The 12,790-nt window shown below is 43.6% G+C and overlaps 1 protein-coding gene across 9 annotated transcripts in view; it reads left to right on the top strand.

Annotated features, from left to right (window-relative positions):
• The window catches only part of LOC143284934 (cilia- and flagella-associated protein 54-like), a 179,785-nt gene that overhangs the window by 122,803 nt on the left and 44,192 nt on the right, over window positions 1–12,790 (top strand). For all 9 annotated transcript variants that reach the window (XM_076592094.1, XM_076592097.1, XM_076592096.1 and 6 more), the window contains 2 exons: window positions 7,497–7,666; window positions 8,961–9,122. In XM_076592094.1, the coding sequence (XP_076448209.1) occupies window positions 7,497–7,666; window positions 8,961–9,122 (332 nt within the window). The remainder of the gene's footprint in view (window positions 1–7,496; window positions 7,667–8,960; window positions 9,123–12,790) is intronic.

Genomic DNA, 12,790 nt, shown 5'->3' with positions numbered 1-12,790 from the left:
CGAGGTCCTGTGTGCAGCATGCACTTAGCGCACGTAAAAGAACCCACGGCAACAAAAGGATTGTTCCTGGCAAAATTCTGTACAAAAATTCACTTCAATAGGAAAAACAAATAAAACTGCACGCAGGAAAAAATACAAAAAAATGGGTGGCGCTGTAGTGTAGCAACGCGCCCTCCCTGGGGAGAGCAGCCCGAATTTTACACAGAGAAATCTGTTGTGATCAAAAAGAAATACAAATATAAATACAAGTCACTGGTTTGTTGTTTTGCTTTTTTCTTTGTTTTCTGGGGCTTTTCTTTTTGTTGTTGTTGTTTTGTTGTGGTCAGTAGGGTGGGGAGTTCAAAATGAATGTGGTTGTGTAATTGTTGTTTAGTTCCCATGTGTTGTCAGTGGTGAATCAAAATGAATGTGGTTGTGTAATTGTTGTTTAGTTCCCATGTGTTGTCAGTGGTGAATCAAAATGAATGTGGTTGTGTAATTGTTGTTTAGTTCCCATGTGTTGTCAGTGGTGAATCAAAATGAATGTGGTTGTGTAATTGTTGTTTAGTTCCCATGTGTTGTCAGTGGTGAATCAAAATGAATGTGGTTGTGTGATTGTTGTTTAGTTCCCATGTGTTGTCAGTGGTGAATCAAAATGAATGTGGTTGTGTAATCGGTTGTTTAGTTCCCATGTGTTGTCAGTGGTGAATCAAAATGAATGTGGTTGTGTAATTGTTGTTTAGTTCCCATGTGTTGTCAGTGGTGAATCAAAATGAATGTGGTTGTGTGATTGTTGTTTAGTTCCCATGTGTTGTCAGTGGTGAATCAAAATGAATGTGGTTGTGTGATTGTTGTTTAGTTCCCATGTGTTGTCAGTGGTGAATCAAAATGAATGTGGTTGTGTAATTGTTGTTTAGTTCCCATGTGTTGTCAGTGGTGAATCAAAATGAATGTGGTTGTGTGATTGTTGTTTAGTTCCCATGTGTTGTCAGTGGTGAATCAAAATGAATGTGGTTGTGTAATTGTTGTTTAGTTCCCATGTGTTGTCAGTGGTGAATCAAAATGAATGTGGTTGTGTAATTGTTGTTTAGTTCCCATGTGTTGTCAGTGGTGAATCAAAATGAATGTGGTTGTGTAATTGTTGTTTAGTTCCCATGTGTTGTCAGTGGTGAATCAAAATGAATGTGGTTGTGTAATTGTTGTTTAGTTCCCATGTGTTGTCAGTGGTGAATCAAAATGAATGTGGTTGTGTGATTGGGTGTTTAGTTCCCATGTGTTGTCAGTGGTGAATCAAAATGAATGTGGTTGTGTAATTGTTGTTTAGTTCCCATGTGTTGTCAGTGGTGAATCAAAATGAATGTGGTTGTGTAATCGGTTGTTTAGTTCCCATGTGTTGTCAGTGGTGAATCAAAATGAATGTGGTTGTGTAATTGTTGTTTAGTTCCCATGTGTTGTCAGTGGTGAATCAAAATGAATGTGGTTGTGTGATTGTTGTTTAGTTCCCATGTGTTGTCAGTGGTGAATCAAAATGAATGTGGTTGTGTGATTGTTGTTTAGTTCCCATGTGTTGTCAGTGGTGAATCAAAATGAATGTGGTTGTGTAATTGTTGTTTAGTTCCCATGTGTTGTCAGTGGTGAATCAAAATGAATGTGGTTGTGTGATTGTTGTTTAGTTCCCATGTGTTGTCAGTGGTGAATCAAAATGAATGTGGTTGTGTAATTGTTGTTTAGTTCCCATGTGTTGTCAGTGGTGAATCAAAATGAATGTGGTTGTGTAATTGTTGTTTAGTTCCCATGTGTTGTCAGTGGTGAATCAAAATGAATGTGGTTGTGTAATTGTTGTTTAGTTCCCATGTGTTGTCAGTGGTGAATCAAAATGAATGTGGTTGTGTAATTGTTGTTTAGTTCCCATGTGTTGTCAGTGGTGAATCAAAATGAATGTGGTTGTGTGATTGGTTGTTTAGTTCCCATGTGTTGTCAGTGGTGAATCAAAATGAATGTGGTTGTGTAATTGTTGTTTAGTTCCCATGTGTCGTCAGTGGTGAATCAAAATGAATGTGGTTGTGTAATTGTTGTTTAGTTCCCATGTGTTGTCAGTGGTGAATCAAAATGAATGTGGTTGTGTGATTGTTGTTTAGTTCCCATGTGTTGTCAGTGGTGAATCAAAATGAATGTGGTTGTGTAATTGTTGTTTAGTTCCCATGTGTTGTCAGTGGTGAATCAAAATGAATGTGGTTGTGTGATTGTTGTTTAGTTCCCATGTGTTGTCAGTGGTGAATCAAAATGAATGTGGTTGTGTGATTGTTGTTTAGTTCCCATGTGTCGTCAGTGGTGAATTCCTTGGAATGAACCATCAAACAGTGTGTGTCTTGTTTCTGCTTTATTGTGTCTGTATGGTTCTGTTCATTTTTAGCATTGTATTGTATTTCTCTTTTTGCCACAACAGTTTCTCTGTGTGAAATTTGGGCTGCTCTCCCCAGGGAGAGCGCGTCGCTACACTACAGCGCCACCCATTTTTTTTTTATTTTTTTTCCTATCGAGGTGGATTTTTGTACAGAATTTTTCCAGGAACAACCCTTTTGTTGCCGTGGGTTCTTTTACGTGCGCTAAATGCATGCTAGCACACGGGACCTCGGTTTATCGTCTGATCTGAATGACTAGCGTCCAGACCACCACTCAAGGTCTAGTGGAGGGGGAGAAAATATTGGCGGCTGAGCCGTGATTTGAACCAGCACGCTCAGATTCTCTCGCTTCCTAGGCGGGCGTGTTACCTCAAGGCCATCACTCCACTTTTTTCCTTCTGAAGGAATACTAAGAGATATGTATGACCAACCTGCATGGGACTCAGGACTTTGTGAGAGTCTGTGCCTGTTTTGATGACGCACTGTCGGGCAGTCAGTGTTTTGATGACGCACTGTCGGGCAGTCAGTGCCTGTTTTGATGACGCACTGTCGGGCAGTCAGTGTTTTGATGACGCACTGTCGGGCAGTCAGTGCCTGTTTTGATGACGCACTGTCGGGCAGTCAGTGTTTTGATGACGCACTGTCGGGCAGTCAGTGTTTTGATGACGCACTGTCGGGCAGTCAGTGTTTTGATGACGCACTGTCGGGCAGTCAGTGCCTGTTTTGATGACGCACTGTCGGGCAGTCAGTGTTTTGATGACGCACTGTCGGGCAGAGTCAGTGCCGGTTTTGATGACGCACTGTCGGGCAGTCAGTGCATGTTTTGATGATGCACTGTCGGGCAGAGTCAGTGCCGGTTTTGATGACGCACTGTCGGGCAGTCAGTGTCTGTTTTGATGACGCACTGTCGGGCAGTCAGTGCATGTTTTGATGACGCACTGTCGGGCAGAGTCAGTGCCGGTTTTGATGACGCACTGTCGGGCAGTCAGTGCCGGTTTTGATGACGCACTGTCGGGCAGACTGTGTCAAAGATTGAGGACTGTGGTGTTGGTCTTCTGTGGTGTTTTGACATGTATGAGTGTGTGGAGGAGGAGGGGGGGATGCAGGGTAATGTGTGTGTGTGTGTGTGTGTGTGTGTGTGTTCATGTACATTCATGTGTATTTGATTGTCTATTGTTTATTTGATTGCATATCTGTGAAACTGCATGTTTGTTGCATATCTGTTATGCATGTGTGTGTGTGTGTGTGTGTGTGTGTGTGTGTGCATGTTTTACATTCATTTGCTTATTTATCATCATTGTTTTTTTGTTGGTTTTGTGTGTGTGTGTGTGCATTGGGTGCATGTGTGAGTATGCACAAGTTTTTATATTGACATGCACTTGTATGTATCCTAATTTCTACTGTATCTGTGTTTGTGTATGATTTTCGATTTATGTTTGTATCTTGTTATGTACTACCCCCCCCCCCCCCCCCCTCCTCACCCCACCCCTCCCAATATTCCTTGTGACCCCGGTACACTTGGTATTAAAGACATATGCTGTTCTATTCTATTCTTAATAGAAAACTTACTTTACATTTCTGTCTGTGCTGTCTGATTCTCGAACAATTGCTTCACATAAATCTCTGTGCTGTTGTTCCACAGAGAGAATGAGAGGCTGATCGCTGAAGAAAAAGAACAGTATGATCATTTGTTTTTGTTTGTTTGTTTTTTGTTTGTTTTTTTCATTTTTATCGGTTCTTGAAGTGAACGGACGTGGAGCTGTTGGTGAAATGGTGCATGGAATGCTGACTTGATTTTGCTTTGCTTTTCTTGCTGAAACAGTGGATTTTTTTGTTTTGTTTGTTTTTTGTTTGTTGGGTTGGGGTTTTGGTTTGTTTTTTTGTGTGTATGTGTTTGTTTGTTTAGTTGGTTATCTTTGTTTTGAAAGGATGATGATTTTATTTTATGCACATTAAGGTATGGTGGGAAAATAACAATATTTTCCTTTTGTGTGTGTGTGTGTGTGTGTGTCTGGTGCTGTTGTCATGCTTTGGGTTGTGGAGAGAGAGAAGTTTTTGCCCTTGTGTGTTTTGAGAGATGGGCCTTTGACTTTCTAACTGTGCTTCACGTTGCTGGGAAAGAGTGATAGACTGATATTGTGACTTCAGTGTTGGCTGCGTGTAGTGCTTGTGGTATGGTTTTTATCTACAAATGGTTTGGGTTTTTTGGGGAGGGGGAGGGGGTGTAGGGGAGGGAGTACGATTTATAAGTCAGCCTTGTTTCTCCCGTTTTTGTTCCGTTAACCCTCAATTTTGCCCCAAAAAATGCCAACCTAAACACACATACACATACACACACGCGCACGCACGCACACGCACACACACACACACACACACACACACAAACACACACATTTTGACCAATAGCTGATTGGTATTTATGTTAGTGAAATTGATAGTTTGAAAAGATATATCTTTTATCTAATTTATCTTCCTATTAGTTGATTGATTCTTCATTAATTGATTGATTTACTTACTTGTTTAATACTAATCAAAGTTTTCTTTGAGTTTCATGGCAGTGGTGACTCTTAGAGGGGTCAGGAGTGGTTGAATATATTTTTTTTTAAGTTCTTGTCTTTTAGAAAGAAAAGAGGAGTCCGTTTGTTTTATAGATAAGAATGCAAATGGGAAGAGAGTGAGAGAGAGGGAATTCGAATAAAATTAAAAAAAAAAAAGTCCTTGTCTTTAGAAGGAGTCAGTTTCTTTAATAAATAGAATGCAAATGGGAAGAGAGTGAGAGAGAGGGGGGGATAGAGTTGGGGAAATGAAGGGACTGTAGAGCTGTTTCCTTGCAGCGTGCTGCAGTGATATGATTCTATCCTTTGCCGTTCACTTCTGGTTCTTAACGACAACAACAAACACGTGTCAGAAAAATAGATAAAGAAATTAATAAGCAAATAAATGGAGGAAAAAAAAAGAAGAGAGAAATTAATAAATAAAAAAGCTTGTCAGGAACATTTGTTGAGACTGCAAATTGGGTGTGTGTGTGCATTGTGTAAGTGTGTGTGTCTGTGTCTGTGTCTGTATACGTTTATTTGTGTGTGTACCAATGCTTGTGCGAATGATTCATTGAGCATGGCTCATTTTTATTCTTATTTTGTTTTAATTGTTTTTTGCTTTTTTGTACATCTTTCTGTGTATTTCCTTAGTTTATTTTGTTTTTTTTTTTATGTTGTTTCGTTTTAGTTGAATTTTGTTTATAATACATGGGGTAGGTTCTCAAGGCCCTGGAGCCAGTTGCATTGCTCGGACGGAAGAGCCTAGTATGGTCATAACCCGCTACCAACTGTGTGTAGTATGGAACTGACCAATGGCGTAGTTCGGTCAAAGTAGGCATTTAGTCACGTGTAACTGTCAAAAAGTTAGAACCAAGCAATGCAGCTGGCACCTGGACAGTGTGTTGTGTCTGTGTGTAGGTCAGCCTTCTGCCTCTGTTTTTTTTTTTTATTTTTTTTTTTATATACAGCAGATTTGGTGTAGCATTTATGGATCAGTCAGCACACTGATGCCTCCTTGAAACTGAAACTGAAACAAAACCATCTTCAAGACATGGGTTACTGGTGAGGGTATCAAAATACACGTGTTCCGTTTAGCATGACTAATTAATTCCTGACCGAATGACACAGGAAACGAATTATGAACACCAAAAAAAGAAAAAAAGCAGCTGCCAGTGGGCTTGTCTCTACCCAGGTAGGCAGCCTGTTATGCAAAATGATTAGGTGTTTTGTAAAGCATTTAACCCAATCAACGCTGCAGAGTTTACAGCCTTGGCAGGCTTGCATTCCATATTGATGCAGAGAAATACGCATAGAATCTAGTTTTTTTCCCTCCAGTTTTCACGTGGACACATTCAGAAATACCGTAGGAGTTAGTCAGTTCCTTTTCTGTCAGTTTATGCATATGTAGGAATGTCAAAACCGTGTTGATGAGACACATTTTGACGCCAGAGCAATGCCCAGGTGCATGGCTTGATGAATTAAGAGTTTGGACTCTGAAGAACCCTGAAAACGGAGTATGTCTGCCTGACGGAAAAGCCCTCTTGTGTACGTACGAGTGAACGTGGGAGCTGCAGCCCACAAGCGAAGAAGAAGAAGAAGAGGACTCTGAAGATTGGTGCTACATAAGTATCAAGCCTCCTGTCGACCTAACATTGATAGTTCCCTGTGGACTGCCGACACAGTAGTTGTGACAGATGAACCAGGGTGTGGCCATGTGTCGTAGAGTGGGAACGAGCGGTATTGGGAGTAACACCACTGAAAATGGTGCAGACAGTTGGGGGAGCAGCAGCAAAACAAAGAAAAACAAATAAACAACAAAAAAAGTATCAAGCACAAAGGGTGAGTGGAGGTGGTGGTTATGATGTGTTATGATGCGTGGGGGTTATGATGTGTGGTGGTTATGATGTGTTATGATGTGTGGGGGTTATGATGTGTTATGATGTGTGGTGGTTATGATGTGTGGTGGTTATGATGTGTTATGATGCGTGGGGGTTATGATGTGTGGTGGTTATGATGTGTTATTTTGTGTGGTGGTTATGATGTGTTATGATGCGTGGGGGTTATGATGTGTGGTGGTTATGATGTGTTATTTTGTGTGGTGGTTATGATGTGTTATGATGTGTGGTGGTTATGATGTGTTATGATGTGTGGTGGTTATGATGTGTTATGATGTGTGGTGGTTATGATGTGTTATTTTGTGTGGTGGTTATGATGTGTTATGATGCGTGGTGGTTATGATGTGTTATGATGTGTGGTGGTTATGATGTGTTGTGACGTGTGGTGGTTATGATGTGTTATGATGTGTGGTGGTTATGATGTGTTATTTTGTGTGGTGGTTATGATGTGTTATGATGTGTGGTGGTTATGATGTGTGGTGGTTATGATGTGTTATTTTGTGTGGTGGTTATGATGTGTTATGATGTGTGGTGGTTATGATGTGTTATGATGTGTGGTGGTTATGATGTGTTATGATGTGTGGTGGTTATGATGTGTGGTGGTTATGATGTGTTATGATGTGTGGTGGTTATGATGTGTTATGATGTGGGGTGGTTATGATGTGTGGTGGCGGTGGTTCCAGATTTGAGGCAGAGGAGGCGGGGGCGAAGGGCGGCAAGGCGCGGACCATCCCCACCATGTCGCGGGGTGGGCTGGGCAGCAAGGCCCCCAGGTTGGGCGCCAGCACCGGCACTGCATCCACTGCCGCCAAGTCGAGTACTGCAGCTGCTCCCCATGATGACAAGAAGGACGGTGAGTGGCGTGTTGGGCTTCGTGTGTGTGTGTGTGTGTGTGTGAGGCTGTGGTGGTGGTGTCGTTGTTGTTGTTTGCTGTCAATGTTGCCCCAGAAAAGGGAGTATGGCTGCCTACATGGCACGGGTAAAAAACAGTCATAGATGTAAATACCTGCTCATGTAGATACGAGTGAACGTGGGAGTTGCAGCCCATGAATGAAGAAGAAGAAGACAACGAGAAGTTGTCAGTGTTGTTGTCTTAGCTGTCTGATTAAAACACACACACACACACACACACACACACACACACACACACACATGAGACACACACAACACACACAAACACACACACACACACACACACACACACACACACACACGAGACACACACAACACACACAAACACACACACACACACACACACACACACATACATACACACACTCATGATTGTGTTGTTGCTGTTGTTGTTGCTATTGCTGTTATCTTAGCTGTCTGATTAACATGCACACACACACACACACACACACACACACACACACACACACACACACAGACTGACTTTACATGCCCATCGTTCATATCACATCAAAATACCTAAATTATGCAATATCATATCCCAATAATCAAAAAAACAACAACCATATCACAATACTTGAAACTATTCTCGATACTGGTGCAGACAGAAAACAATATAACAAAAACTGAAAATCAGCAGCCAACTCTTCCACTTCCAATGACTCTAAACAGAGTTAACTCACTCCAGACCAAGTGCCCCAACTGAGGCCCCACAGTTTACAAGTGTTTCAGACGAAAGAGCGCAGTTCGGGCTTTAGGCTCTTTTGAATTTTTAGAGTGGCACCTACTTTGCTTAAAGAATGTCGTAACTGACCCTTTCTATTCTCCACTGTGACCAGCAGAATTAGATGAAGGGACCCTATCAGGGCTATATATATTGTTCTGAATTTCATCTTTTTCCAACTCTGTGTGCTTTCCTGTGTGCAAATTGTGAAGGGAAGATATGGACAATTCCTGATGTGTGTGTGATGGCGTAAGAAGGGAGGAAGTCCCCAGCTAACTGGTCATCTTACTCATCACTTTGGACGTTTCCACTTCATCACTTGTAACATTGGGTTTTTGGGCGATTGTATTTCTTACCCATACAAATGGGTCGTCTGTGTGGGGGGTGGGGGGGGGGGGGGGGAGCTAACTGGCAGTACTGAGTTAAGGGAGGAGAAGACGAAGAAGCACAGACAGGTGATGTGTGTGCGTGTTCGTGTGTGTGTGTGTGTGTGCGTGTTTGTGACTTGCAGCCGAGAGCGATGACATGAGTGCCACGGTCACCCAGCGCTTCACCGACTGCAAGAAGACCTTGACCCTGGAGCTGATCAAGGGGACGTTACTGCAGATCTCCGACCAGATGGTGACTACCATCGCTGAGGTCATCTGTGACAACGCTTCCCACGAGAAGTCTGGTCAGTTCAATGTAACAAAAGAAGAAAAAAAAAGTAATGATGCAATACAGCACAGTTTGATATGTCACTGAGTACAATGCAACACAATCCAAATCATGCAACTGCTGTGCAACACAATGCATTACAATACGATACCATATGATACATCACAATATTACAAATACACATACAAATTACAATACAGATAAAGCATGACAGAACACAAATACAGATGCAATACAATACGAATGCAATACAATACATTAAAACGCAACAGAATGAGGCACAACACAACACAACACAACATAACGCAATGCAATCCAACACAACACAACACAACACAACACAATACAATACAATACAAGGCAATATGATATAGCATGATACAATTGGATACAAATACTTGTACAAATATTTTTACACAACACAACGCAGCGCAACGCAGTCCAATCCAACACAACGCAACGCAGCGCAACGCAGTCCAATCCAACACAACGCAACGCAGCACAACGCAGTCCAATCCAACACAACGCAACGCAGCGCAACGCAGTCCAATCCAACACAACGCAACGCAGTCCAATCCAACACAACGCAACGCAGCACAACGCAGTCCAATCCAACACAACGCAACGCAGCACAACGCAGTCCAATCCAACACAACGCAACGCAGCGCAACGCAGTCCAATCCAACACAACGCAACGCAGTCCAATCCAACACAACGCAACGCAGTCCAATCCAACACAACGCAACGCAGCACAACGCAGTCCAATCCAACACAACGCAACGCAGCGCAACGCAGTCCAATCCAACACAACGCAACGCAGCACAACGCAGTCCAATCCAACACAACGCAACGCAGCACAACGCAGTCCAATCCAACACAACGCAACGCAGCACAACGCAGTCCAATCCAACACAACGCAACGCAATGCAATGCAACACAGCACAACACAATACAGTACAATACAATACAAGGCAATATGATATAGCATGATACACTAGGATACAAATATGTGTACAAATACTTTTACATAACACAACACAACACAACGCAATACGTCACCAGATGGAAACAGCAGCAGTCTGACAACAGCTGACGATGAAAGCATCACACTGCACTGTGTTACAGGTCTGTCAGGACTGTCAACAGCTGACGATGAAAGCATCACACTGCACTGTGTGTTACAGGTCTGTCAGGACTGTCAACAGCTGACGATGAAAGCATCACACTGCACTGTGTTACAGGTCTGTCAGGACTGTCAACAGCTGACGATGAAAGCATCACACTGCACTGTGTTACAGGTCTGTCAGGACTGTCAACAGCTGACGATGAAAGCATCACACTGCACTGTGTGTTACAGGTCTGTCAGGACTGACAACAGCTGACGATGAAAGCATCACACTGCACTGTGTTACAGGTCTGTCAGGACTGTCAACAGCTGACGATGAAAGCATCACACTGCACTGTGTGTTACAGGTCTGTCAGGACTGTCAACAGCTGACGATGAAAGCATCACACTGCACTGTGTGTTACAGGTCTGTCAGGACTGTCAACAGCTGACGATGAAAGCATCACACTGCACTGTGTGTTACAGGTCTGTCAGGACTGTCAACAGCTGACGATGAAAGCATCACACTGCACTGTGTGTTACAGGTCTGTCAGGACTGTCAACAGCTGACGATGAAAGCATCACACTGCACTGTGTGTTACAGGTCTGTCAGGACTGTCAACAGCTGACGATGAAAGCATCACACTGCACTGTGTGTTACAGGTCTGTCAGGACTGTCAACAGCTGACGATGAAAGCATCACACTGCACTGTGTTACAGGTCTGTCAGGACTGTCAACAGCTGACGATGAAAGCATCACACTGCACTGTGTGTTACAGGTCTGTCAGGACTGTCAACAGCTGACGATGAAAGCATCACACTGCACTGTGTGTTACAGGTCTGTCAGGACTGTCAACAGCTGACGATGAAAGCATCACACTGCACTGTGTTACAGGTCTGTCAGGACTGTCAACAGCTGACGATGAAAGCATCACACTGCACTGTGTGTTACAGGTCTGTCAGGACTGTCAACAGCTGACGATGAAAGCATCACACTGCACTGTGTGTTACAGGTCTGTCAGGACTGTCAACAGCTGACGATGAAAGCATCACACTGCACTGTGTGTTACAGGTCTGTCAGGACTGTCAACAGCTGACGATGAAAGCATCACACTGCACTGTGTTACAGGTCTGTCAGGACTGTCAACAGCTGACGATGAAAGCATCACACTGCACTGTGTTACAGGTCTGTCAGGACTGTCAACAGCTGACGATGAAAGCATCACACTGCACTGTGTTACAGGTCTGTCAGGACTGTCAACAGCTGACGATGAAAGCATCACACTGCACTGTGTTACAGGTCTGTCAGGACTGTCAACAGCTGACGATGAAAGCATCACACTGCACTGTGTTACAGGTCTGTCAGGACTGTCAACAGCTGACGATGAAAGCATCACACTGCACTGTGTGTTACAGGTCTGTCAGGACTGTCAACAGCTGACGATGAAAGCATCACACTGCACTGTGTGTTACAGGTCTGTCAGGACTGTCAACAGCTGACGATGAAAGCATCACACTGCACTGTGTGTTACAGGTCTGTCAGGACTGTCAACAGCTGACGATGAAAGCATCACACTGCACTGTGTGTTACAGGTCTGTCAGGACTGTCAACAGCTGACGATGAAAGCATCACACTGCACTGTGTGTTACAGGTCTGTCAGGACTGTCAACAGCTGACGATGAAAGCATCACACTGCACTGTGTGTTACAGGTCTGTCAGGACTGTCAACAGCTGACGATGAAAGCATCACACTGCACTGTGTGTTACAGGTCTGTCAGGACTGTCAACAGCTGACGATGAAAGCATCACACTGCACTGTGTTACAGGTCTGTCAGGACTGTCAACAGCTGACGATGAAAGCATCACACTGCACTGTGTTACAGGTCTGTCAGGACTGTCAACAGCTGACGATGAAAGCATCACACTGCACTGTGTTACAGGTCTGTCAGGACTGTCAACAGCTGACGATGAAAGCATCACACTGCACTGTGTTACAGGTCTGTCAGGACTGTCAACAGCTGACGATGAAAGCATCACACTGCACTGTGTGTTACAGGTCTGTCAGGACTGTCAACAGCTGACGATGAAAGCATCACACTGCACTGTGTGTTACAGGTCTGTCAGGACTGACAACAGCTGACGATGAAAGCATCACACTGCACTGTGTTACAGGTCTGTCAGGACTGTCAACAGCTGACGATGAAAGCATCACACTGCACTGTGTTACAGGTCTGTCAGGACTGACAACAGCTGACGATGAAAGCATCACACTGCACTGTGTGTTACAGGTCTGTCAGGACTGTCAACAGCTGACGATGAAAGCATCACACTGCACTGTGTTACAGGTCTGTCAGGACTGTCAACAGCTGACGATGAAAGCATCACACTGCACTGTGTTACAGGTCTGTCAGGACTGTCAACAGCTGACGATGAAAGCATCACACTGCACTGTGTGTTACAGGTCTGTCAGGACTGTCAACAGCTGACGATGAAAGCATCACACTGCACTGTGTTACAGGTCTGTCAGGACTGTCAACAGCTGACGATGAAAGCATCACACTGCACTGTGTTACAGGTC

This window comes from Babylonia areolata, chromosome 8 (assembly GCF_041734735.1).
Source record: "Babylonia areolata isolate BAREFJ2019XMU chromosome 8, ASM4173473v1, whole genome shotgun sequence".
Lineage (NCBI taxonomy): Eukaryota > Metazoa > Mollusca > Gastropoda > Neogastropoda > Buccinidae > Babylonia > Babylonia areolata.
This window is presented reverse-complemented; position numbering and strand designations above follow the sequence as displayed.